We start from the raw sequence: 27600 nt of genomic DNA, 5'->3' as shown, positions 1-27600 counted from the left end.
AGGGCGACGGCAATGGGAAGTTTGCCCCTTCCCAACCCCGCAACCTCCACAACACACAGGGTTAGGGAGGGGGGTCGGGGGACAGGCTAGGGGGGGGGGGGCAGAATGGGAGGGGGAAGCTGGGAATTCAGTGGGCCTGAGCGGAGGGGGGAGAGATCGGCAGCTGGGGCAGAAATGGGTGGTGGGGCATGGTCAGGGAGGTGGGGCTGAGGGGCAGGTGTGGCTGAGGGGGGTGGAGCAGAGGGGATGTGGGGCAGAGGGGGGAGGTGGGACAGGGTGAGGAGGGGCAGGGGGTGAGGTGGGGCTGGGGGTGAGGTGGGGCTGGGGGTGAGTTGTGGCTGGGGGGGGTTTGGCTGAGGGGGGTGGAGCAGAGGGGGGAGGTTGGGCAGAGGATGAGGTGGGGCAGAGGGGAGGTGGGATGGGGTGAGGTGGGGCCTTGTATTAGCAGTGCTGTGGCCAAGTTGCCCCCACCCCCATCCCACCAGTGGACAGACCCAGCAGAGTGGGTCCAGGTGGAAGGAGAAACCCCTGGGATATCAGCTCTGGAGCCCATGGGGTTTCAGGGCATCAGGTCAGATCTGGGCCAGCAAACCTCCTGTTTACCACCTACCATTCTCCATCAGCTGAGAAATCAGTGACTCTCCATGTTGAACAGCACTGGGAAGGAGCACTGAAAGTAGCAAGGGCACAGCATGTTCTCAGGGTGGGAACTTCAATGTCCATCACCAAGAATGTTTCTGGTAGCTCTACCACAGACTGAGCCTGCAGAGTCCTGATGAAGAGAGTGGCCAGAACTGGGTGTTGTGGTAGGTAGAGAGTGAACAACACTGGGGATAAACCTAAAACTCATCCTCACCACTCCACGCCAGGCAGGGGCATCTGTCTGTGACTGCAAGATAATCCACCACCAAACCAATCGTGCTCTTGGTTGGCACGGGACCAGTTGGATCCCATAACTGGTATCGAAAATCCCATTGTCACATCAGGGTCCCATCACATAGAACATAGAAAAACTACAGCACAATTCAGACCCTTCGGCCCACAAAGCTGTGCCAAACATGTCCCTACCCTAGAAATTACTAGGCTTACTCATAGCCCTCTATTTTACTCAGCTCCATATACCGATCTAACAGTCTCTTGAAAGACCCTATCGTATCAGCCTCCACCACCATTTCTGGCAGCCCATTCCATGCACTCACCACTCTCTGAGTAAAAAAACTTACCCCTGACATCGCCTCTAGATCTACTCCCCAGCACCTTAAACCTATGTCCTGTTGTGGCCAACCAATTCAGCCCTGGGGAAAAGCCTCCCCCTCTGCCCCACATCCCCTCTGCTCCACCCCCTCAGCCACACCTGCCCCTCAGCCCCACCTCCCCTGACCATGGCCCCACCACCCATTCTGCCCCAGCTGCCGATCTCTCCCCCCTCCGCTCAGGCCCACTGAATTCCCAGCTTCCCCCTCCCATTCTGCCCCCCCCCCCCCCGCCTCTCATCATCTTATACACCTCAATCAGGTCCCCACTCATCCTCTGTCTCTCCAAGGAGAAAAGGCCAAGTTCCCTCAACCTGCTTTCATAAGGCATGCTCCGCATTCCAGGCAGCATCCTTGTAAATCTCCTCTGCACCCTCTCTATGGCTTCCACGTCTTTCCTGTAGTGAGGCGACCAGAACTGAGCACAATCACGTTGTGCAGATCCTGGATCCGGCCGCTGAGAACTGGGCACCCACCGGGCACTGTGGACCATCAGAAACGTTCCCCACCATGGCCGGTAACCTCCTGGCCCAGCCATCCCTCAATCTCATCACTGTTACACCAGCGCATCAACCTACTCACCGATAACCCCCTCACTGATGCCCAGGACCTGGCTCCAGGCTCAGTACTTGTCCCAAGGCTGTGCTCCAGAGTTGAGAGTGAACGAGCGGGGCAGCGCCCGGTGTCAGTGGGCGCTGAGGAAACAAACACCACAGGTGGTTGGGGCCAAGGCTCACACAGAGGTGTGGTCAGAGGCCAACAGTACCATGAAGCCACTAAACGAACAACATTGGGGTGCGGGCCTGGTAGGTGGGAAGTGATACTGGTGCCGCTGACCTGCCAGGTGGTGACCATCTGTAGAAAGACAGAGTCAAACCTTTGACATTCAATGGTGTTACCAACGCCAGACCCCCAAAGCCAATTTCCTGGGGGTCAGCACTGACCGGACCCGCCACACCACCGAGCAGGTCAGAGGCTGGGTGTTCTGTGGTAGAGTCACCTCCTGACACCCCACAGGGCACGTCGGGGTTGTAAAGGAACATTCTCCACAGCCGGGGTGAGTGCCGCCCCAACGACTCCCACGGAGTTCGACCCTGTCCGGGACAAAGCTGCCCGTCCTGATTTTTATTTCAGCTTTCCTGCATCTGCAGTATTTTTTGATTATCACCTTCTATTTCATGGGTCCATCCCAGCAAACCCACCCCCCCCCCTCCCCCACACACCCCAGCAGTGTGGGAGCAGAGCGCAGCTCACCCACCACCTTCCCAAGCCCAGTCACATCTGCGTGTGGGAAGTGAATAAATGGATTAGACCGCGTCCCTGTCCCAGACGCGAAGCAACAGGATATCCAGCAGGAGAAGCTGGGGTCACCTCTCCGTCCTGGGAATTAATTCTAAAAGGAGACGTTTAACTTCCTCCACTTTGAATATTGCCGATGGAAATGAATTACAGAGCCCGGGGCTTAGTTGGGAACCTTGCCTGCTCCCCTTTTACCGACAGCCGTCGGTTACCCCAAGAAGCCGGCACTGACCCGTAAAGATGCAGCTAACTTGGAGCAGAGATTCAGAGGGCTGATGAAAGTGCTGGAAGGCAGGTGAAACATCAGCCGAGCGACCCCAGGGGGGTAGGCTTACAGCAGGCAAGATGTACCGAGTGAACCACCGTGGGCAATGTGTCCGGTCTTTACCTGCTCTACAGACCAGAAGTCCCAGTGTAATCATCACACAGTAGCCAACATATACAGACATCAAATGACAGCATCACCGGTGGATGTACAGTCGACAAATGACAGCATCACCGGTGGATGTACAGTCGACAAATGACAGCATCACCGGTGGATGTACAGTCGACAAATCACAGCATGAGCGGTGGTTTGAGAACAGACACCATCTTCTCTCCAGGAGACACAATGAGGGGTGTCCATCACTGCACCAATGCAGGGTCTACACTGAGCTGCTCCATCTCCTCGCACCCAGGACTGGTGGCCACACTCTTCGGCCTGAGTCCCTCTCTCTCTCTCTCTCTGTTTGCACCATGCAACCTCTCCCCTTGCTGTTGTGACAAGTTGAAGCCTTGTTCGGTTGCGGGTCAGGAGGCTTCAGCCAGAGGGCTGCAGGCGGCCTGGTGTGAGAAGGCCGTGTGGAAGTACAAATCCTGCTCCTCTGGCAGGTGTTGGCCTTGACAGAGAACCCGTTCATTCTGTGGGTCTCCTTGGCCGGTGCAGTTCGGCCGGAGGTGGAGGAGGTGCCGATCCTTCTCCGGCGCGCCTCCTTCCTCGCCCGCTGCCGCGTTGAGCCGGTCCAGGCCACAGCCGTTGATGTGAAGGTTGACGCTGCCCCCACCGATGTGAATGGAGCTCCTCGTGTTCTGCCTGGTGAACGTCTGCTCTGTTCTCCTCAGGATGTGCCTTTTCAGAATCTTTCGGAAGGTCTGCCGGAACTCCCTGATTCTGTAGGCGTAAATCAAGGGATTGACGACAGAGTTGGCGTGAGACAGGATGATGGCGAAGTACATGACGCTGGCTGGCGGCCGGCAGTTCTCACAGAAGAGGTTCACACAGTTGATGATGTGCAGAGGGAGCCAGCAGGCTGCGAAGAGCCCCACGATGATGGCCAGAGACTTGGCCGCCTGCACTTCCTTCTGCAGCGTGGACCTGCTCACGTCCATCTGCTTCAGCTGGTGCCGAGCAGCCATGAAGATCCTGGTGTAGATCCCCAACATTAGCAGCAAGGGAAGCAGGACACAGGCAAAGAAGTTGTAGTAGACCATGTAGTCCATGGTGACCACCTCTTCGAACAGGCAGGTGACCATGCCATCTCCGCAGCGCCGAGTCCCGTTCGCCGCCAGCGTCCCGTTGCCGCTGGATTTATTCCAGCCCAAGAGCGGGGTGAGGCCGATGAGGAAGGACAGGAGCCAGCAGATGCAGATCACCCCCCTGGCACGGGCACCTGTCACCAGGCTGTTGTACCTGCAACCAGAGGGCAGCGACTTCATTACACCGGCATCACTTCGGCGAACAACCGAGGACCACTAATTACAAGTGAGAAGTAAGATTTCCTGCTTCCACTCACACTAAGCAAAGCGACAGCGCTCTGCGGGGTGCCGCCGTTCGCCGGGAACAGTCGCGGCCCCTCCGTCACCCTGTCCAGTGCATGCTCTGCCTTCTCCCACAGCAAGGTCACCACCTTCAACCTGTCCTGACCCCGGGTACTCACCCCACATCCACCCTCAGCGCTGGGCAGTTGACCAAAGAGGGCAGAGACCCAAACTGGGCTGAGACTGGATCAAATCTCTCTCTGCATGTGGGCTGTTTCAGGTCATTTTCCCTGCAGTTCTACTGCGCACTCTGCTCTGTACACAGAGTGGGGCTAACTCCCACCAGCTCTGTGTACAGTGAGGCTAACTCCCACTGGCTCTGTGTACAGAGTGGGGCTAACTCCCACCAGCTCTGTGTACAGTGAGGCTAACTCCCACTGGCTCTGTGTACAGAGTGGGGCTAACTCCCACCAGCTGTGTACAGAGTGAGGCTAACTCCCACTGGCTCTGTGTACAGAGTGGGGCTAACTCCCACCAGCTCTGTGTACAGAGTGAGGCTAACTCCCACTGGCTCTGTGTACAGAGTGGGGCTAACTCCCACCAGCTCTGTGTACAGAGTGGGGCTAACTCCCACCAGCTCTGTGTACAGAGTGGGGCTAACTCCCACCAGCTCTGTGTACAGAGTGAGACTAACCCCCACCAGCTCTGTACACAGAGTAAGGCTAACCCCCACCAGCACTCTATACAGAGTGAGGCTAACCCTCTCCAGCTCTGTGCTCTGAGTCAGACCAACCCTGTGGTCAGACCACTGTGCTGTGTATCAATCCCTGCCTTTCCAAGTGCAGATTAATCCCATACCCCTGAATCCTTTCCAATAACCTTCCTACCGGTGACGTTAGTCTCATCTAACTGGAGTTACTGGGCCTTTCTTGAATAAATGTACCAGACTCTGCCTGACTAAAGGTTTCTCATGTCCCCATGCGGAGGTTTGCTGTACATGGTGTGATGAGGCACTTGGAATACCTGATTAAATCACATCTATTGTAATTGAAGGCGAACTCAGCGAGAAGGTGGAAGATGGATCAACACGTGGAAATATATCCAGAGCAGGAAGGGCAGGATTGGCAGCTCAGCATTCCAGGGTACAGGGTCTTCAGGTTTGGTGAGCAGAGAGGAGGTGGGGTTGCAATATTGATGAGCGAGTCCATTACTGAGGTCATGAGGGAGGATGTCCAGGAAGCCTCTTCAAATGAGGCCGTGTGGATAGGGCTCAGGAACAAAACGGGGGTGGTCACTCCGCTGGGGGTGGACCACAGACCTCCCAACGGCCAGCAGGAGATGGGAGGAGTGGACGTGTAGACAAATCAGAGAGAAATGTGAGCGTGAAAGGGTGTTAGTGGTCGGTGATCTTAACTTCAGTGTGAAAGGCCTTGAGGGCGTAGAATTTTTCAGGTGTGTCCTGGAGAGCTTTCTGAGCCGGTACGTACGGAGATAGTCCGACCAGAAGAGGAAGTGCTGGACCTGATCTCAGGGAACGTGGAGGGCAGATGAATGAGCAGGAGAGAGTTTAGTGATGGTGACTGTTTAGTGATATTTGACCGATGGTGACCATAACTCTGCAGGTTTCCAGTTAGCTATGGAAAGGGATAAGAATGGATTGGAAATGAAGGCACGGAATTGGGGATAGGTTGGTTTCAATGTCATATAACAAGGACAAGGCAAGAGTAGACTGGGAGCAGCTACCTACAGAGAGGTTGATACCCGACAAGTGGGAATCGTTCAAAACTTCAACCGAGAGACGTGTTCCCACAAAAGTAAAAGTAAAAACAGCAGGTCCACGACACCCTGGATGTCAATGGATATCACGGGTTGGATAGAGGGAAGAGGGAATCATGCAATTAGTGCAAGAGCTGGGAGAGGCCTCTTTGGAGCAGAAAGGGATGCTTAAGAAAGAAATGTCACCAGTGGACAAGCCTAAGGAAAATCCGAAAACATTTTAACTGCGAAGGGCAAGAGGGTACGTGGGAAGAAAGGGGTCTGTAAGGGACAAAAGTGTCCATCTGTGTGGAGCCTGTGCATATGGGTGAGGTCCTGTTGGAAAACTTCTCATCTGTCTTCATTATGGAGAAGGAGAATTCAGGGAGGGGGCGGTGAGGCTCCAGAATATGTTGTCATTAAACAGGATGTCTCCGTGGGATTAAGGGTGGATAAATCCCCAGAACCTGATGGGGTGTATCCCAGGTTGCTGTAGGAGGCAAGGGAGGAGATTGCTGGAGCCCTGACAGAGGTTTTTAAATCTTTGCTGGCCACGGATGAGGTACCAGATGACTGGAGGTCAGCAAATGTGGTTCCCTTGTTCGAGAAGGGAGGCAGGGACAAACCGGGTGAGTACCGAACAGTGAGTCTTTCAGTGGTAAGAAAATCCTGAGGGGCAGGATTACTCTACACTTGGGGAGTGTGACTGTCCCAGTCCTGAAGTTGGAGACACAGAGGCTGCAGACGCTGGAACCTGGAGCAACACACAAAGTGCTGGAGGAACTCAGCGGGTCAGGCAGCATCTGTGGGGGGAAACGGACGGTGGACGTTTCGGGTCAAGACCCTTCATCGGGACTGGATAGAAAGAGGGGACATGGCCTGTATGAAGAGGTGGGGGAGGGGGGGGCAAGAGCTGGTGGGTGAGGGGTGGATCCAGGTGAGGGGGTGATCAGCAGAGGGGGGGGGGAGTGGGAATGGTGTAAGAAGTGCATTCCCAGCTTCTTACACCATTCCCACTCTGCCCCTCCCTCACCCCCTCACCTGGATCCACCTCTCACCCGCCAGCTCTTGCCCCCCCCCTCCCCCACCTCTTCATACGGGCCATGTCCCCTCTTTCTATCCAGTCCCGATGAAGGGTCTCGACCCGAAACGTCCAATGTCCATTTCCCCCCCGCAGATGCTGCCTGACCCGCTGAGTTCCTCCAGCACTTTGTGTGTTGCTCCAGTCCTGCAGTTGCCCACCCAGAGGTCACCCTGTGCCCCTGCAGCACGCTGTCAGTTCTCCGGTTGTTGTTCAATGTGCCATACGAGACACGGGAGGACAGTCTGTCCGGCTTCTGAGTTAATGCCACAGCACTTCCACCTGTGGACCACTCTGTCCCTGACCTTCCCAGGGATGTGATGGAGCTGCCCGGCAGATTGACTGGAAGGTCTGACCTGTAAGGGTGACCACAGCTCCCCCAACCTCTCCCAACCTCCCCCAACCTCCCCCAACCTCTCCCAACCTCCCCCAACCTCTTCCAACCTCCCCCAACCTCCCCCAACCTCCCCCAACCTCTCCCAACCTCCCCCAACCTCCCCCAACCTCTCCCAACCTCCCCCAAGCTCTCCCAACCTCTCCCAACCTCTCCCAACCTCCCCCAACCTCTCCCAACCTCCCCCAACCTCCCCCAACCTCTCCCAACCTCCCTCAACCTCTCCCAACCTCCCCCAACCTCTCCCAACCTCCCCCAACCTCTCCCAAGCTCTCCCAACCTCCCCCAACCTCTCCCAACCTCCCCCAACCTCCCCCAACCTCCCCCAACCTCTCCCAACCTCTCCCAACCTCTCCCAACCTCCCCCAACCTCCCCCAACCTCTCCCAACCTCCCCCAAGCTCTCCCAACCTCCCCCAACCTCTCCCAACCTCCCCCAACCTCTCCCAACCTCTCCCAACCTCCCCCAACCTCTCCCAACCTCTCCCAACCTCTCCCAACCTCCCCCAACCTCCCCCAAACTGCCCCAACCTGTCCCAACCTCCCCCAACCTCTCCCAACCTCTCCCAACCTCTCCCAACCTCCCCCAACCTCCCCCAAGCTCCCCCAACCTCTCCCACCAGCTCTCCCAACCTCGACACCAGGCCCCAGATGTTTGTGAGGATTTGCAACGTGGACAGGGCCGGGTGTAGATCTGCCCTGTGTCTGACTTCTGTTTCTAGGTCGAAGCCAGATGTTTCATGTGGTTTTAGCCTTATCACAGGATGTGAGTGGCTGGGAACAGCTGGACAGCTTGCTGTGGGAGAGCAGCTACAGAGTCCAGAGGGGTGGGATTTTCTTCTCTGACATGAACAACAACTGCACAATAGTTTCTTGTACCAAACCTGACCAGATTAAACTCCCTCCTGACGGTGCTGGGATGTGGCCTCTGCCACCACCCACCCCCGTACCGGACACCTGAGGAGGATGGTTTTACTGGGCGTTAGGTGGTGGAGGTTCGGCGCGGCTGGCCCAGTGGTCGGTAGGTGAGAGGAGCGGGAGACTGCGCTCCCTCGGGACCCTGGTCACTCAGTGTTCAGTGTGGGAGCCCCAGACACTTCCACAAACAAACTGCAAATTCCACACTCTCCTCTGGGAAAAGGAATGGAACAGTTGAAACAGACCCCGTCTCATCCAAGTAATCCGACCCCCCGTGTGCTCATGGACAACAGGAGAGACTCGCACAGGTCAGCTCCTAAACCCAGCCCCCGGTGTCACGGCGCCACGGTCACCATGTGTACACAACCTCCCTCTGTCACCGGCAAACTCACACACGTCCCGCGGGCTGCGGGGGTCACCATCACCGTGAGGAGGGGTTGGGCAGAGGCTTCAGCTGTCGGAGGATGAAGGCAATGAGTTGGACAAAGGTGGGGAGATGCTCAGGGTTGGGGGAGTGGCGGCGGGTGGTAAACAGGAGGCGGGGAGTGAAAGAAAGCTGAAGCTGCCTTGAAGAGCCGTGGGAGGGATGGTCAGTGGGATGGGATCGGAAACTCAGCAACTCAGTGTTGTCTGGAAGGGAACGGGGTCTAGTTGAAGGATAGTTGCGGTGTCACCCCCCGGCACCCGGGCCGGTGTCACCCCCTACACCCAGTGTCACCCCCCAGACCCAGTGTCAACTCCCACACACGGGCCGGTGTCACCCCCCCCACACCCGGAGTCACCCCCCACACCTGGGCCGGTGTTACACCCACACCAGGCCGGTGTCACCCCCCCAGACCCGGTGTCACCCCCCGCACCTGTCCCGTGATACCCGGTGAGCTCCACATCCAGAGGTCCCGCCAGGAGGGGGAGGTGGGTGGGCGGGGGGGGACACTGAGCTCTGTGTATAACACAGGCACTGAGACAAAGAGCCGGCATTTCCCAAGGACCTTCAGTCAATTAAGCACTCCAAGTGTTGGCTGCAGGCAGAGCAAGATCCCACATATGGCGAGGCGGGAATGATTGGACGGTGGGTTGGGGGGGATGTGTATGGGGAGCAGACCTGCTAGTAGTTTCCAGGCGCCTTTCACACCCACGTCAGGCCGCAGGTCAGTACCTCTTGCAACAGGAGGGCGGCCTTGTCAACAACCTCAAAGGCATGGCACCAGAAGGAACACACAGTGGGAAGGGGGTCTTCGAAATGGAGGGAGCGAAACAAGCTCAGCGAAGGGAAAACACCAGAGGAACGGGCACACACAACAGGGTCAGCGGCAGGGGGACGCCAGAGCTTGGCTGCAGCCCAGCAAAGCTGGGGACTAAAGATCCCAGTGAAGGGGACATTTCCCTGGGACAGACAACAGGGAAGTTCACAGATGACACAAATATTGGTGGCTGGTTAATGGTTATAAACTTCAGGATGAGATTGTCAGAGCAATGGCAGGTGGACTTTAGTCCTGATAAATACTGGGGTTGTACCTTGGGAGGACTATGGAGGGTGGGATATATTGAATGGTGGGGCCCTGGTGAAGACTGAGGGACAAGGGGGAACTTGGTGGGTCCGAGGATCCCTGACAGCAGCAGCACAGAGAGCAGGTAGCGGAGAAGGCGTACAGGATACTTGCTTTTATTAGTGGGGCACAGAACGTAAGAGCAGAGTAGGCCTGGTGAAACTGGATCAAACACTGGTCAGGTCACACTTGGATACTGTGAGCAGTTTCCAGGCTCTGCGCTGTAAGAGGGGTGTGGTGGGGCTGGAGAGGGTGCGGGGGGAGACTCACCAGGACGGTGCCTGGAGCAGAACATTTCAGCTATGAGGAGAGGCTGGGTCTGTTCTCCTCGGAGATGGAGGGGTGACCTGATGGAGGTGTACACAATTACGAGGGGAGTAGATAGGGAAGGTGGAGGGAAGATTTTCCCCTTAGCAGAGGGCATAGGTTTACAGTGAGGGGTGAGTGGTTCGGAGGGGACTGAGGAAGAATGATTTCACCCAGGAACACACTGCCTGAGGAGGTGGTGGAGGCAGAAGTATGTGGACCAGCACTTGGTTCACCAAGGTACAGTAGCGGGTTATGGACCAAGTGCTGGTAAATAGTCACAGAGCCACACAGCGCAGAAACAGGCCCTTCGGCCCAACTGGTCCATGCCGACCAAGGGGCCTTCCTGAGATGGTCCACTTGTCTGTGTTTGGCCCTCATAGAGGGCCAAATTCCCCTCCATGAAGCTGTCCAAAGTCTTTTAAACTTTGTAATTGTATCTGTCTCTTCCATCTTGTCCCAAATACCCACTACCCTCTGGGTGAAAACCCTGCCCCCTAGCTCCCCCTTAAATCTTTCCCGTCTCATCTTAAACCTCCGCCCTCTGGCTTTAGACTCCCCTAGCCTGGGAAAGCCTATCACCACCCACCGTATGTCCCTCTATAAGGTCATCCCTCAGCCTCCTTCGCTCCAGGGAAAACAGCCCCAGCCTGTCCAGCCTCTCCTCATACTTGAAGCCCTCCAGTCCTGGCAACGTCCTTGTGAATCTTTCTGCCCCCTCTCTCTAATTTAATCACATCCTTGCCATATTTTGGCAATCAGAACTGTACACAATACTTCAAGTGCACGGTAGTGTAGTGGTTAGCGTGACGCTATTACAGCGCCAGCGACCCGGGTTCAATTCCCGCCACTGTCTGTAAGGAGTTTGTATGTTCTCCCCGTGTCTGCGTGGGTTTCCTCCGGGTGCTCCGGTTTCCTCCCACATTCTAAAGACGTATGGGTTAGGAAGTTGTGGGCGTGCTATGTTGGCGCTGGAAGTGTGGCGACACTTGTGGGCTGCCCCCAGAACACTCTACGCAAAGATGCATTTCACTGTGTGTTTCGATGAACATGTGACTAATAAAGAGATCTTATCTTATCATAAACGTCTTGTACAGCTGTAACATGACATCCTAATCGTTGTACTCAAGGTCCCGCCTAATGAAGGCCAGTCTACCAAATGCCACCTTCACCACCTTGTCTATCTGTGTCACCACTTTCAGGGAATGATGTACCTGCACCCCTAGGTCTCTCTGTTCTACAACACACTCCAGGATCCTGTCATTCACGATGTAAGCCCTGCCCTGGTTTAACTTCCCAAAAAGCATCACTTCGCACTTGTCTGAGTTAAATTCCACCTGCCGGTCCCTGGCCCACCTTCCCAGTCGATCCAGATCCTGTTGTAACCTGAGATAACCACCTGCACTGTCCCTACACCACCAGTTTTGGTGTCAGCTGCAAACTTACTAACCATCCCACCTACACTCTCATCCAAATCATTAATGGAGATGACAAACAACAGGGGACCCAGCACCGATCCCTGCGGCACACCACTGGTCACAGGCCTCCAGTCTGAAAACCACCCTCCACCAGCTTTCTCTTGTCCTTCCACCGAGCTAATTTTGTATCCAATTGGCTCGCTCACCCTGGATCCCATGTGACCTCACCTTCCAGACCAGCCTACCCTGAGAGACCTTGTCAAAGGCCTTGCTAAAGACCACGTCGACCGCCCTGCCCTCATCAATCCTCTTGGCCACCTCTTCAAAAAAGCTCAGTCAGATTGAAGAGACACAATTTCTCACGCACAAAGCCAGGCTGACATCTCTAATCAGGAGACACGAGACAAGGGGGTGGTGCCAGTTGTAAGGGGGGGAGAGCAGTGCAGTGTTGATGAATGACCTTGGCTTGACAGGTCATGAAGAGGAATTAGAATCAATGTGGGTCGAGCTCAGAGATGGTGAGAAGCAGCAAGTTGTCGTTATTTGTAGGTCAGCAAAAGACACCAGTGATATCGAGCAGGACATAAATCTGGAAATGAGACGTGCATGTGACAGTAACCATGGGAGACTGCAACCTACACACACACTGGGTGAACCAAACCTGCTGCTATAAAGAGGAAGAATTCATGGGATGTATGGGAGGCGCTCTCTGGAACAACATGTCACAGCACAGAAACAGGCCCTTTGGCCAATCACCTCTGCACTGACCCGATTACATTCATCTGACCCCATTTCACTCTCCCCAACTCCCCCCAGATTCCACCACTCAGCTACACACTAGGGGCACTTAACCTCCCAACCCGCACGTCTTTGGGGTGTGGAAGGAAACCAGAGCACCCAGGGGAAACACTGTGTGTCAGGACTGAACCTAGGTCACTGCAGCTGTGGGAAAACTGCTCTTTAGCTGCACCAAGTGCGGCGCCCCAGTGATCAGCGACTAATTAGAGAAAAGGCTATTTTGGTTGCTCATTTTCAACCAATTATCATTGGTTCCTGCAATGAGGAAAGGTTGACTGGTAATCATCGTCAAGTCCCTTTGGGGAAGATGGCCACATTACAACACAGTTCATCGCTAAACGATGGCCATGAACCTACACAGAGAAAACTGAAATGGAGAGTGGAGCTGGCTGTGGTGATTGGGGGAACACATTCGAAGGTTCACCTGCAGACGCGTGAGGGGTACAGGGGAAGTGAGGGGTACAGGAAAGGTTGGGGGGAACAGGGGAGGTGCGGGGATAAGGAGAGATGAGGGGTACAGGAGAGGTGAGGGGGTACAGGGGAGGTGAGGGGGTACAGGAGAGGTGAGGGGGTACAGGGGAGGTGAGGGGTACAGGAGATGTGAGGGGTACGGGAGAGGTGGGGGGTACAGGGGAGATGAGGGGTACAGGGAAGGTGAGGGGTACGGGGGAGGTGATGATGGCAGACATTGGGGGCCCCCAGGTCCCACCCTCCCTGCCATTGCTGCCTCTGCTCGGATCCACAGTCAGTTCGCAGATTCCCCACCACCTGTGACCACTTTGAGTTGGCCTCAGGAGCCACCCATGGGGAAAGTGAAGCCAGACTCTTCAGCACCTGATCCACCGCTCCCTCCACCATCAGCACCGGGGGAAGTGGGAAGCACTGGCTGGAGCGGGCCGGGGAAGTCCAACAATATCAGGGACTGTGGGAGCCATGTTCCCTCCCGGTGACGGGCAGGAACCTGGTCACCAGGTGTGAGGCGCACTCGGGGCTGCTGCACTTGGCGCAGGTGTGGCCCGTCACCCGCTTCCGCCTCGGAAATCACCTCCAGTTCATCTGGGGGTCCGAGAGTCCGAGAATGGTGGAGGGAGGGGAAGCGTACCCAACATCGCCCCCATCCTGATGACCACCTCCCTGTGTGGCTGCATCAGGCTGTGCGTGGAACCAAGGTACGTGAGCACCAAGTGTCAGTCCGTGCCGAGGTTCCACCTGTCCCCAGTGCTGCGGAGGATGGGTCCGGCCTCGTTACCGCACAACGTCCCAGTCAGCCGGATGTTGCCGCACTACCTGTCCTGGGTGGAAAAGCTTCCGTGGACAAACACCTTTGACCGCAAGTCCATCAGGCAGTGGTCAGCACGGAGCGTCCTGCAGACTCTGTGAGACAGGGACTCGATGGGGACTGTGGGGTGGTTCCCTGAGCAAATGGTCCAAACCTCCCGGCAGAACACCTCACCAACAAGCACCCAGACCTCACCGCTGGCAGTGAGAGGGGCCCACCCGGTCAGATCCTCCTGTATGGGCAGAACCTCACTCCCCACGCACGCTGCCCTCGGGACGGATGAGACGGTCGCCCACCTCCTGGTGGGAGGTGCATTTACCGAGAAGGTCAGGCAGGGGATGTGGTGATCCTTGTCCTCCCGACTCTTTGTGACCCACAGGCACACACCGAGATAGTCATCGACTGCCGCTGGAAGGTCACCAACTCGGTGAAGGACGCCTTTTGGTCTGCCCGAAACCTGCTACAAGATGTCCGTGAGGGAATGCTGCCGACGGGCACAGTCCCGGCTGCAGGAGTCCATGCTGAAGGACGCACTGAAGCTCGATGCAGCCAATGCAAGGGCTCTGTGAGGAAGGACCGCAGTCTCGGGTCCTGTCACTACTGGGCACTGAGGGGCTGCGTCTGTGGGACGGCCCCTCAACCATCTCACCGCTACATGGGTTGGGATTGATAAATGAATGGCATGTGGTTACATGTAAATGTAATGACAACAGACGACCATGCTCTCTGCAGAGTGAGTTTGATGGATGAGTTTTGTTCGGAAGGAAGGCCGTGCTGCAGGGAGGGATCACTGAAGCTTTGTCCCACGTGTGGCAAATGGACCAGGGCATGGAGAACGGGAGCCCCGGCAAGTGGGAAAGGCTGGCAGGAAGTAGGAAGGGGGGAGCTGTTGGATCTCGTCCCACTCAGTAGGGAGTGGGGAAGGGGTCACAGTCAGAGGCCAGGTGAGTGGGTCGCCCTGCGCACTGGGAGATCGCAGAGGCTGACTTCATTACTGGTCACTATGGGGGAAGCAGTGAGGTATCTGGTGGATAGATCACTGCAGAACAAGGTGGGAAAGGCACAGTGTGGTGGCAGCACTTCTGGGAGCAACTGGATTCAGAGTCACAGAGGTCAGTGACGGTTCCTGGCCGGGCACAGGAAGACTCCACCACTCCCCATTGCACACTTCCGAGATTCCATCCCATCCATCCTGCCTGTTCCTTCATCAGACTACCCCCACAAAATCTTTCTCTGAACCCCTCGCAAGGTTCGTGAACGGTTAACTTGAAGCAAAGGCTCCTTCGCTCTGTGGTCCTGGGCCGCTGGGGGCTCCTGAGGCACAGACTCAAGTCTCTCAGCTTCATCCCCAAAGCTCCTTCTCCACGCTGAGCGATGGTGGGCCATCGGCCTGGGATTGTGGGGGTCTTCCTGGGGCTCTGAGCATGTCCCTGAACCGTTTCTGCTCTCCTACTGTGCTGAGCTGAGCCAGTGAGCTCTGGTCACTGGAGAACCCCCTCCACAGGACAGTTCCCTCACTGGACAGAACCCTCACAGGACAGACCCCTCACTGGGGAATCCCCTCGCAGGACAGACCCTCATGGGACAGACCCCTAACTGGACAGAATCCTCACTGGACAGTCCCCTCACTGGACAGACCCCTCACTGGACAGAACCCTCACTGGACAGACATCTCACTGGACAGACCCCTCACAGGACAGACCCCTCACCAGACAGACCCCCCACGGGACAGACCCCTCACGGGACAGACCCTTCATTGGACAGAACACTCACGGGACAGACCCCTCACTGGACAGAACCCTCACTGGACAGAACCCTCACTAGACAGACCCCTCACGGGACAGAACCTTCTCACGTGATCAGTGAGTACCTGCTCCCTTCCATGAGGAGGCCCAAACTGAGCTCGGAGCCACAACTGCGCTTGTTGTAACAGCTTTTGTTGGGTCTCACCCCACGTCACACACCCTCTTCCTGCCCCTCGAGTAACTTGCTACATCCTCAGAGGGTTGTGTGGTGAACTTTATAGAATGTAGTGGTCTCTCCACTGAAACCAGATGCTGTGCATCTGTCCCTGCCCCCAGCTGGTAACCTCACGTTGCCCACGGCACGAGCAGCCACATCTGTGCCAGCACTTATCTCGATCCCTTGCAGAGAGTTCTGAGCTGCAGGTTCATGAAACAACAACAAAAAGCGTTGTTCTGTTGAGAATCAGGTTACGCTGAAGGCAAGCAATTTTGTATTTGTTTCTGTCCATAGCATTCTGCCTTCATTTCTCCAAGAGATGTTTGCGTTCTCCAGCACCTTCGCTCTTGCGTGAGACGTGTCCCGATCACACCAACAGGATTGGCCTGGCCTTTGTTGGCTTCACCCACTGACCTCCATTCACATTACTCGCTGAGAATGAGCGACTGAGGTGCAAACTTGCTTCAGTAGCACAGCGGTTAGCGTAACGCTGTTACAGCGCCAGTGACCCGGGTTCAATTCCAGCCACTGTCTGCAAGGAGTTTGTACGTTCTCCCCGTGTCTGCGTGGGTTTCCTCCAGGTGCTCCGGTTTCCTCCCACATTCCAAAGACGTACGGGTTAGGAAGTTGTGGGCATGCTATGTTGGTGCCGGAAGTGTGGCGACACTTGCGGGCTGCCCCCAGAACACTCTGCGCAAAATGATGCGTTTCACTGCGTGTTTCGATGTACATGTGACCAATAAAGATAGCTTATCTTATCTTAGTTGCCGGACTGACACCCAGCACCTGGCAGCTATAGCTCGGTCTGCACACTGCTCACACTGGAGTCAGAGCCTGAATCAGCCTGCCTGTGGGTGACGTGTCCCAAACTTGCACTCAGCAGGAGCCTTGGAGGCACCCGGAGGCCCTGTCAGACTCGGCACCATCTCAAGCTCCCAGGAACCACACGCTTATCCGAACTATTTGAAAGAACAACATCTGTGCACAAAAGTAACCAAATGACGTCTGGAAACACTCAGCAGATCAGAGAAGCAGAGGTAGCATTTCCAGGAATAGTCTCTCCCTCAGAAGGTGCACTCAGTCAACACAGGCGCTGGGGAAACCTTGCCGACACTCCTTGCCTCAGGAAACCTTAGGTACTGGCTCATTCGCAGCTCCCTCTGCTCTGGGGCTCCCTCACTCACAGCTCCCTCTGCTCTGGGGCTCCCTCACTCGCAGCTCCCTCTGCTCTGGGGCTCCCTCACTCGCAGCTCCCTCTGCTCTGGGGCTCCCTCACTCTTCGGCCCATCGAGTCCGTGCTGACCAGCAACACTTTTACACTGATCCTGATCATTCCCCCCAGATTCTACACCCCACCCCCCCCCCACCCGCAGCTGGGAGTGATTTACTCTCACTCCCATTTCTCACACGTCCCCACTCATTCCTTCATACTCTCACCTTTCACTCACTCTTAATCAACCTCCTTCTCTATCCCTCAATCTCTCCTTCCATCTCTCTCTTTCCATCTCTCTCTTTCTATTTCATACTGTTTCTGTGACTCTCTTTCCATCTGTCTGCTTCTCTCTTTTTCTCTCTCACACACTCTCTCTCACTCTCACACTCTCTCACAGTCACACACAAACACTCTCACACACATGCTCTCACACTCTGACACACTCTCTCACACACCCTGTGTGTCTCTCACACACACTCTCTCACTCTCTCTCACACCCTCTCACCCTCTCACACTCTCCCTCACACACACATACACTCTCACACACAGTCATACACACGCTCTCACACTCTCACACACACTGTCTCTCTCTCACGCACTCTCATGCGCACACTTGCTCTCGCGCACTCTCACACACTCACACACTTTCTCTCTCACAGACTCTCTCTCTCTCTCACACACACACACATGCTGTCTCTGTCTCACACATGCTGCCTCTCTTTCCCTCACGCACTCTCTATCGTGCATGATCTCACTCTTGCGCAACTCTCTCACGCACTCACCCTCCCTCACACACATTCTCTCTCACACATGCTCTCCCTTTCTCACACACTCTCCCTTTCTCTCTCACACACTCTCTCACACACACTCACACACACTCTCACACATGTACATTCTCACACACGTTCACTCACACACTCTCTCACTCACACATTCTCTCCCACTCTCATGCTCTCTCTCACACATTCTCTCACACACACACTCCCTCTCTCACACATTCTCTCACACACACACTCCCTCTCTCACACATTCTCTCACGCACACACTCTCACACACGTACACTCTCTTACACACGCTCTGTCTCACACACTCTCACACTCTTTCACACACTCTCTCACACACTCACACGGTCTCTCACATACACTCTCTCTCTTGCACACACACACTCTCACACACTCCGTGTGTCTCTCTCTTACACACACTCTCTCACACACACACTCCCTCTCTCACACAGTCACACACACACACTCTCACGCACGTACACTCTTACACACATTCTCCCTCTCACACTTTCTCTCACACACTCACTCTCTCTCACATACACTCTCTCTCGCACACACACACACTCTCTCACACACGCACACTCTCACACGGTGTCTCTCTCTCACACATACTCTCTCCCTCTCTCACACACTCTCTCTCTCACACACACTCTCTCACACACTCACACATTCTCTCACACACTCTCTCTCAGTCTCCCCTTTCAGTCCATCCTGCAGAATACAACATGACAGCTGATTTGATTGTCAGTTCCTGTCAGCCTCACCAGGAAACTACAATTTTCACCCAGCTGTCTCCGTTCCCCACACTGGAGCACCCCTGACACACAACCCTCCTCACTCAGACACACCTTACTAACCTGTTAAGTATGTACATTTCAATTTAGCAACATGTTTTACAAGGACAAAAGTGTCCAACCATCAGGATTTAGTAACAAGCAGCTTACTTCAGTGAGCCACAAGTGTCTGGAGGGACCCAATGGGCCAGCCCGCATCAGCGGAGGGCGTGAACCGGCTGATGCTGGGCTCCTGCAGCGACTCGTGGCTCAGGTTCCAGCCTCTGCCATGTTTTGTCTCTCCAGTTTCTGTCACATGTTGGACGGTTCAGTGGTGCCCCGTTTGAACATCACATTACACGTTCCAGCCACTGCCTCCCAGCGCCGGAGACCCGGGTTCGATCCCGACCTCCGGCACTGTCTGTGTGGAGTTTGCACGTTCTCCCTGAGACCACATGGGTTTCCCTGGGGGACTCCGATTTCCTCCCACATCCCAACAATGTTTGGGTCAGTGGGTTACTTGGCCGCTGTAAATTGCCCCCCTGGTGTGTGGGGTGAGGGGTAGGATCTGGGAGGGAGGGGGGTGGGGGGAGCTGGTGGGGATGTGGGGAATGGTGGAAACAGGTGCTTGGTTGTGGGCACAGACTCGATGGGCTGAAGGGCCTGTTTCTGTGCTGCGTGGCTCCAATCTGCCTCAGGCTGACCTGAGACTTCCTCGCACACCCCCACTCCTGGGTTAACCGTTCCTCCTCCCCCCTCCCCATTCCACTGCACCCCCCCACCCCCTGGTTCCAGAGCACTGCCCTCCTTCCCCTGAACAAGTGGGAACCCCGGGGGGAGAGGGGGCGACCGAGGTCATGGAGCCCCCCCAAGCGGTGAGCTGCAGATACTCCCTACCTGAGTGGGATTTTGATGCAGATGTAGCGATCGACAGCAATGGCCAGCAGGCTGAAGATGGAGCTCTGGGTCAGCACCACCACGAAGCAGGCGAGGAACAGGCAGCCATAGAAGAGGGAGCAGAACCCGGTGCTGACGGTGACGGCGAAGGGGATGGCCAGGACTCCGACCGCGATGTCCGCCACGGCCAGGGACACCACGAAGAAGTTGGTGATGTTCTGCAGGTTGCTGTTCAGGTAGACGGCCCAGCAAACCAGTACATTCCCCAGCACTGCCAGGACCGCGATCACCAGCTCAAACACGATGTAGGTCACACTATCCCAGACCTGCTTCTCCGGCACCTGCATGTTGCAGTGAGCAGCAAGGTGTGGGAGCCCTGTGGTGAAACACAGTCCATATCTGCAGGTCACGGCTGGGTGGGGAGGCAGCTCAACGTGACTGAGGCCAGAGGTCCGGACTGCCAGCTGTGGGCTTCTCCCTCCTCACCAACGGTACGTGGCTTCCTGCTCTCCGGGGACCTCACGGGCACATTCCTCGCTCAGCTCCGCGGCTTGACCCACTGCTCTGAACACAACAGGTGGCTGCTGTCCACCAGCAGAGGTGCCATTCACACTCAGCCACTGCAGTCAGTGAGACACCGGCACACACTGGTTGCACGCCCACCACGGCTCCCGTCTCTCCGGTCGCTGGCTGGCAGCTCCGCACTGCAACAGTTCAAGACACAAGTGAACACGAGGCAGATTCAGATTCAGATTCAGATTCAGACTCAGGAGCCTGAGGGCACGTACCACCAGGGTCCAGGACAGCTTCTACCCGACTGTGATAAGACTATTGAACTGTTCCCTTATAAAATGAGATGGACTCTGACCTCATGATCTACCTTGTTGTGACCTCGCACCTTATTGCACTGCACTTTCTCTGTAGCTGTGACACTTTACTCTGTACTGTTATTGTTCTTACCTGTACTACCTCAATGCACTCTGTACTAACCCAATGCAGTTGCACTGTGTAATGAATTGACCTGTACGATCGGTTTGTAAGACAAGTTTTTCACTGTACCTCAGTACAAGTGACAATAATAAACCAATTGCAAGTTAACAAGTGTCTGCACCTTGGGAATGTCACAGAGTCTGAGCAAAGGCTGCTGTGGTGCATCAGAGACCAGGAGGCAGTCACGCCCTGCGCTGGGCGGGGGTCTGCATTGAGGCAGATTGAGGTCAGAGGGGAGTGTTGTTTGGAGATGGAATGAGGTTGGGGGGGTGGGAAGTCTTGGACCTCTTCCAACAGACCCTTGCTGGTGTTCAGACATCCACACAGACAACAAGGAGGGGGCAGTCAGAGGTGGCGCCTTTCCGATGGTGGAGCAGAGGGAGTGAAGGGGCGGCAAGGCCAGGGGACCGGAGAACAGTGTGTGGGGGCGACGCTGCCCCGGGACAGTGAGGCAGCACCTCATCAACATCACAACATACAGACACCAGACAGTCAGATCCTGAGGAAGGTGCTGTGTCCGCACACACGCACACATATACACACACACACGCGCGCACACACACACGCACACACACACGTGCACACACACACACACATGCACACACGCGCACACAGACAGACGGACAGACACACACACACCAACACATGCACACACACCGACACACGCACACACATGCATGCATATGCACACACACACGTGGGGACAGGACGCAGGGACCAGCGGCCAGTTCATGGTCCGAGAGTGGCTCCAGGGCGCTGGTTATGTGATGCCCACACACCTCAGCCCCAAGCCCACCAGTGGCAGTGCAGGCCCTCGGCAGGGGCACGGGAACACGACCATGGACAGGAGGTAGCCACCTGGGTCCTCGCCACCGGGCCACCGTCCCCGGGGCCCCACAGAGCTCCGGCCAATGGACAGGGTCCTGGGTCAGGTGCAGAAGCTGAGGCACAGCCCAGGCATGTATCCTCACTGCCCCGGTGGAGGCACTGACCCCCCGGCACAGACAGACCCCCGGGCACTCAGACCCCGCCCCCCCCCAGTGCCAGAGCTGTCACAGGCAGCTCAACACCTCCCCTGGGTTCTGCTCTGTCGCAGAGCCTGTGAACCCCCCCAGGCACAGAACAGGGCCCCCCAGCTCCCACTGAAGGTTCAGGTACCTCTGTATCCGAATTCCAGAGGTGAGGCAGTGGGTCATTGGGAACACCTGTGGGTCACAGCACCCATGGGTCACACACCCTGTGGGTCACAGCACCCATGGGTCACACCCCGTGGGTCACAGCACCCATGGGTCACAGCACCCATGGGTCACACACCCTGTGGGTCACAGCACCCGTGGGTCACACACCCTGTGGGTCACAGCACCCATGGGTCACACCCCGTGGGTCACAGCACCCATGGGTCACACACCCTGTGGGTCACAGCACCCGTGGGTCACACACCCTGTGGGTCACAGCACCCATGGGTCACACCCCGTGGGTCACAGCACCCATGGGTCACACACACTGTGGGTCATGGCACCCATGGGTCACAGCACCCCTGGGTTAAATCCCCATGGGTCACTCTCCCCACTGCCCATCTATAGAGCCAGAGTTGGGCCACAGGAACGGCCCTTCGGCCCATCACACGACTGACCCTTTTACCCACCGACACTGGTGCAGGTGCCCACACCTTGTCCGTGTCCAATGTCTCTAAAACCCAGCGACACGGACAGGGGCTGCTGTGGGCACCTGGATCAGTGTCGGTGGGTAAAAGGGTCGCTGGTGTGACGGGCCGAAGGGCCGTGACCGCGCCTCCTCCGGGAGCGCGCTCCGGGTATCACCCCCTCTGTGTGAAATACCTGCCCCTCGGGTGCCCTTCACATCTCCTTCCTCCCACCTTACACCTCTGCCCCTTGTTCTTGACCCTCCCCCACCCCGCCCCCACTCTGGGAAAAGACTCTGACCCCCCCCCCCCCCGGGCCTCTCATAACCTCAGCAGCTCAGCAGGTCCGATCTCTGCCCAGAACTCCGTCTGTCCAGGCACCACCCTGGTGACTGACCCCAGCACACCCCCTCCCCCCCCCCCCCCCCACACCCTAGCACGTCCCGCCTTTGGTGTGGAGACCAGAACCACACACAGTGCTCCGGGAGCCGGGACCGGGGGCAGGGAGCCGGGTCCGTGCCCCGACCCCTCGCCCGGTTCATGTCCTCAGTCAGTGGAGGCCGCTCCGAGCGGACTCGTTCAGCCTTCGGACCCTCCCGCCCCACCCGCAGCGCCGTCCACCCCGGGAACTGCTCCCCGCCCGTCCGGGACCTCTCGGGCACCCCCGCCCTCTCGGTGGGTCCGGATCCCGGGCGGGACAGCAGGCAGAGCCGGGCCGGAACTCCGTGCGCTTCCCGCCCCCACCCCCCCCCCCCAACCCGGTCCCCGCATCCCACCCGGTGACGGAGCCGTCCCGGGACACCCGGCCCCATTCTCAGCCCCACAAACCGGGCACGGATTCCGGGGCACCCCCGCCTCCTTAAACCGGTCCTGACCGAGCGCCGCGCCCTCGGGAGAGTCCCGGCCTCGGGGGTCTGTGGGTCCCGGGAGTCTGCGGGTCCCTGTCCCGGTCCCGGGGGTCTGTGGGTCCCGGGAGTCTGCGGGTCCCGGGGTCTGCGGGTCACCGCCCAGTTGACAGCCCCGGGATGTCCCACAGTTGAAGAGTTGATCAGATCCGTTCGCCCCCGGACGGAACGCGGCTCCGGGTCTCCGCTCCCACATCCCCCCCCCCCCCTCGTCCCCGAACCCCTCTCACGTCCGGCAGCGCAGCCAAACCTTGTCCCGTCCGCCCGAGCCCGGATCGCGGGCGCCGCGTCTCTCTCTCCGTCCCACTGAGCGCCGGCCCAGACTCCGCTCCAGTGCCTTCCCTCCCCTTCCCCTCCCCCTGCACTCAATCCCTCCGCTCCACCCCACTCCCCACCCTCCACCCTCCACCCCACCTCTCCCTCTCCCTCCCCCGGCTCCGGACTGCACCGTCCGATCTCTCCGGCGCTGCGAACACGGGCGGGCGCGGGAGCCGCTCCGTTCCCGGCACCGCTTCCCTGACCGCGGATCGGGAGTCCCGGGACAAGTTACTCCCGGGAGCGGGATTGCGGAGGTTGAAGCCGTGTCCCGGACACCGGGGACCCGTCGGTGCCTCAGAGGCACAACGCGGGCTCTTCATGATCCGGAGGATCGCTTCTTGCCGAGGCTGACCCTCCCCGCGGTCCGACCGGAGCCGCGCCTGGTACCGGTGTCCCGGGGCCGGGCACTGAGCCCCGTTCTCCCGGGCTTGTCCTGCAGCCTTGCAGCCTCGCCAAATCTACCAGACAAGCCTCTTGTGCCCGAACTGATGCCGTTCCTGCATCTACAGCGTGTCCGCCTGCATCCTGAGCCGGGGCGCCGGGTGTGTCCGGCGGCCACTGCCTGGGGCCCCCTCTTGTGGGGTCCACCCTCACTCCGATGCCGGCGGCAGGCGCTGCCCAGCGGCCTGTGGCCTCAGTCGTTGACTCTGGTTCTGTCCCCACAGACGCTGCCCGAGCCGCTGAGTGTGTGCGGTGTCCCTGCCTCCCACCCCACCCCCCGGCTCCGCACACCTCCCGCCTTCCCAGTCCCACCGTGTACCCCACAGAGAGCTGCCCCCACCCCTCACCCGTTGTCCCCGGGTCAGGGTGAAAGGTCACGGGCTGCCCTTGCCCCAGGACCTGGGTGCACACACTGGGGCTCCAGAAACTGCGGGTTCAGTGGTGCTGGGACTGCGACCCTCCCTCTGTCCCGGCCCCTGTCGCGCTGCTCCACGGACCACTGGCGGCCCCTTCCTCGGGCACTGTTTGTGGAAAGGATTCCCCGACCCAGGTCCCGGACGTGGGGCAGTTCTTCCTCAGTGTCTCGGTCTGCGCCCACAGTACTGGTAACTTCACCCCGCCCCGCCTGATCCCCCGCCCCGCCTGATCCCCCGCCCCGCCTGATCCCCCGCCCCGCCTGATCCCCCGCCCGCCTGATCCCCCGCCCCGCCTGTCCTCACAATTCTGTTCTCCGGGAGTCACAATGTTGTGCGGCTCAGGAACAGGCCATTCGGCCCAGTCCGTCCATTCCTTCTCCACCCACAGGAGTCCCAGTTGCCTGCATCAGGACCGCATCTTCCACCCCTTGTCCATTTCACTGTCTTTCCAAAATGTCTCTTAAACACAGTGCCGGTATCGGACCCCTCCTCAGGCAGTGAGTTCCAGGTACCACCCTCCCTGTGTGAAAAACACCCCTCAGATCCCCTGTAAAACTCCTTCCTCCCCACCTTAAACCTGTGCCCTCTTGTTTCTGATGCCCCCACCCTGGGAAAAGATCTCCTATCTCTGTCTCTTACAAAGTTATGAACCTCTGCAGGTCACCCCTCGGCCTCCTTCGCTCCAGGGAACACAAGCCCAGCCGATCCCGTCTCTGCCCATAACTGACGTCCTCCAATCCAGGCATCATCCCTTGGAGAGACGGAGGATGAGGGGGGACCTGATAGAGGTGTATAAGATGATGAGAGGTATTGATCGGGTGGATAGTCAGAGGCTTTTCCCCAGGGCTGAAATGGTGGCCACAAGAGGACATAGGTTTAAGGTGCTGGGGAGTAGATCTAGAGGAGGTGTCAGGGGTACGTTTTTTACTCAGAGAGTGGTGAGTGCGTGGAATGGGCTGCCGGCAACGGTGGTGGAGGCTGATAGGATAGGGACTGTTAGATAGGTACATGGAGCTGAGTAAAATAGAGGGCTATGGGTAAGCCTAGTAATTTCTAGGGTTAGGGACGTGTTCGGCACAGCTTTGTTGGCCGAAGGGCCTGAATTGTGCTGTAGGTTTTCTATGTTCTATGAATCTCCTCCGCACCCAGTCCAGCGGGACCATGTCATGTAGACCGGTGAGCAGACCTGCACCCACTGCTCCCAAGTGTTGGCCACCAAGTCTTTGCAAAGTTGCAACGTAACGTTCCAACTGGCCCGATCTATGGCGACAAGTTTACCACACACCTTCCTCCCACCCCATCCGCCCGTGCTGGCGCTTTCTTGGACCCTCCGTTCACCGACATTCCTCTCTGCCCCACCATTTACTGTACGTGTCCTACCCCTGGCTCCCCAACATGCATCACCATACACTTATTGGGATTAAATTCCATCTGCCAAAGCCCCACCCAGCTTCCCATCTGCTCTGTGTCCAGCTGTGGCTACAGACACCTCCCCCCACCACCCCCTCCGCCCAACTGTCCACAATACCACCGACCTTTGTGTCATCCACAAACTTCCTGATCACATTCACATCCAGCTCGTTGATGGATATCACAGTCAGCTAAGGTCCCAGCACCGATCCCTGTGGAACACCACCGGTCACAGACCCCTGGTCAGAAAAACATCCCTCCACCGCTCCCCTCTGCCTCCTGACACCAAGCCAATGTTGGATCCACTGAGCCGGCTCGCCTTGATCCCATGTGGACCAACCTACCGCGCGGGACCTTGTCAAACGCCTCCCTCAAGTCCACACAGACATCATGGACCGCCCTGACCGCACCAGCCTCCTTGTTACCGCCTCAAAAAACTCAATCAAATTCCCCACCCGCACCCAGCCCTGACTGTTCCCCGCCCCCGTTCCCCGGACCCTCCCCCCTGTCCTCCCCCCGCCCGTTGACCACCCGACATCTGCCGCCCGCTGTCACGGTTGGGCCGGCCTGCAGCACATTCCCGGGGCTCGCTCCGTCCCGCACAGCAGCCGCTCCCCCCGGACCCCACCAATGATCCCATCGCCTGACCGTCCCGGCTGGGTAAAGTAACGAGAGTCCTCCCCGCCCCTGGTGCGAGCACAGACCGGTAGCGGCTCTGTCACAGGCCCTTCGGCCCGCCGACTCCGTGCCGACCACCCTATATCGATGGCAATGTTCTCCTCCCCACAATCCAGCCAGCTCCCTCTGGAGCCCGCCGACCGCACGTCTTTGGGCAGCCGGGGGGACCCGCGCCGGCACCGGGACGCTCCTCGCAGACGGCGCCCGAGGCGGGGATTGAACCCGGGTGGCTGTGAGCGGCGGCGGTCCCAGCGGTGCCCCTGTGCGGGCTGGCACCGGGGTGGGTGAATCTCCACCGTCTCACCTCCACGGTCGGGCACGGCCCCCTTTCCCCGGGACCACCGAGTTACCAGCGGAGCTTCACCACCCCCGCTGACCCGCCCAGTGTCCGCTCCACATAAAAACACTCGCCTGGAAAATCCACCCGATCAAGCGGCGTCTTCCATCGGACTACTCTGGTGGGAAACCCAGAGCTCGCCGCCTCCGCCCGGCTCAGATCGGGGCTGGAGGGGTCTCTCCCAGAGCTCGGGGTGAGGTTCAAACCTTGTTCCCCGACCTGCACCTGTGACACCGCCTGTCAGGCCCGGCAATTCAAACTCACAGCGCAGGCACGCTGTCAAGGCAGGTTCAGAGTGTGAGGACCGCTTCCTGTTGAGAGTTGCTCTGCAGCCACACTACACGCCAGCCTGTTGCAAACACAGTCTGGGCAGTGGTCAATGATACAGGGTCAGCGAGCAGAGTCTCACATCACTGGTGCTGTGTGTCCCAGCCACACCTCCCGGTCAACATGTCCCGCACGGTGCACGGCTCAGACCTGCCTTCCCGGCACGGTCGCTCTGTGGCAAAGCTGCAGATCAGGAAAGGAGCAAGAGAGGACGTGTACAAGAGCCATCAGCGCCCTTGTCTCCGCTTCACCCGAGGACTTTAAATCAGTTCAAAGCAACAGCTGCTATTAAACAAATACGCCCCTCCAACCATTCATCCCATCCAGTCTGTGCCAGCTCTCAGACCATTTCCATCAGTCCCAATCTCTCTCCTGACACTCCAACCAACTCCCCTCAGATTCCTGAAGGGTCCTGACCCGAAACGTTGACCGCCTGCGTTTCTCCACGGATGTTGCCTGGCTTGCTGAGATCCTCCGGCATCATCGGGTTTTTCATCCTTCATGTGGATTGGGATTTGTGTTCACTTGGAAAGGCAGGGTCTGGCTTTGTGCAGGGGAGATCATGACTTACAAATCACAGTGAGCTTTTTGAGGAAGCAACTCAGGAAATTGACGAGGGCAGGGCGTTAGGTGGGATTTGCATTGACTTTAGCAGGACTTTTCACAAGGTCCAAAAGGTTAAGGCACAAAGGATCCAAGGTGGATCCAACGTTGGCTTGGTGATG

At 57.6% G+C, this 27600-nt stretch overlaps 1 protein-coding gene across 6 annotated transcripts; it reads right to left on the bottom strand.

Moving 5' to 3' along the window:
- Positions 1-2493: 2493 nt before the first annotated feature.
- Positions 2494-25894, bottom strand: adora2aa (adenosine A2a receptor a). 6 transcript variants are annotated; one of them, XM_052032068.1, is made up of 3 exons: positions 25878-25894; positions 19412-20115; positions 2494-4221 (listed from the first exon to the last, which is right to left on the bottom strand). In XM_052032068.1, exons 2-3 carry the CDS (start codon positions 19756-19758, stop codon positions 3342-3344), a joined length of 1227 nt encoding a protein of 408 aa, XP_051888028.1. In that variant the 5' UTR covers positions 19759-20115; positions 25878-25894; the 3' UTR covers positions 2494-3341. The 6 variants fall into 6 exon arrangements, with proteins under 6 accessions (XP_051888028.1, XP_051888026.1, XP_051888024.1 ...); XM_052032066.1 differs by lacking the exon at positions 25878-25894 and adding an exon at positions 25659-25786; XM_052032064.1 differs by lacking the exon at positions 25878-25894 and adding an exon at positions 23397-23521.
- Positions 25895-27600: the final 1706 nt, after the last annotated feature.

The sequence above is a fragment of the Pristis pectinata genome, chromosome 17 (genome assembly GCF_009764475.1).
Source record: "Pristis pectinata isolate sPriPec2 chromosome 17, sPriPec2.1.pri, whole genome shotgun sequence".
Lineage (NCBI taxonomy): Eukaryota > Metazoa > Chordata > Chondrichthyes > Rhinopristiformes > Pristidae > Pristis > Pristis pectinata.
The sequence above is the reverse complement of the archived record's forward strand: the minus strand, read 5'-3'. Positions and strand labels throughout refer to the sequence as shown.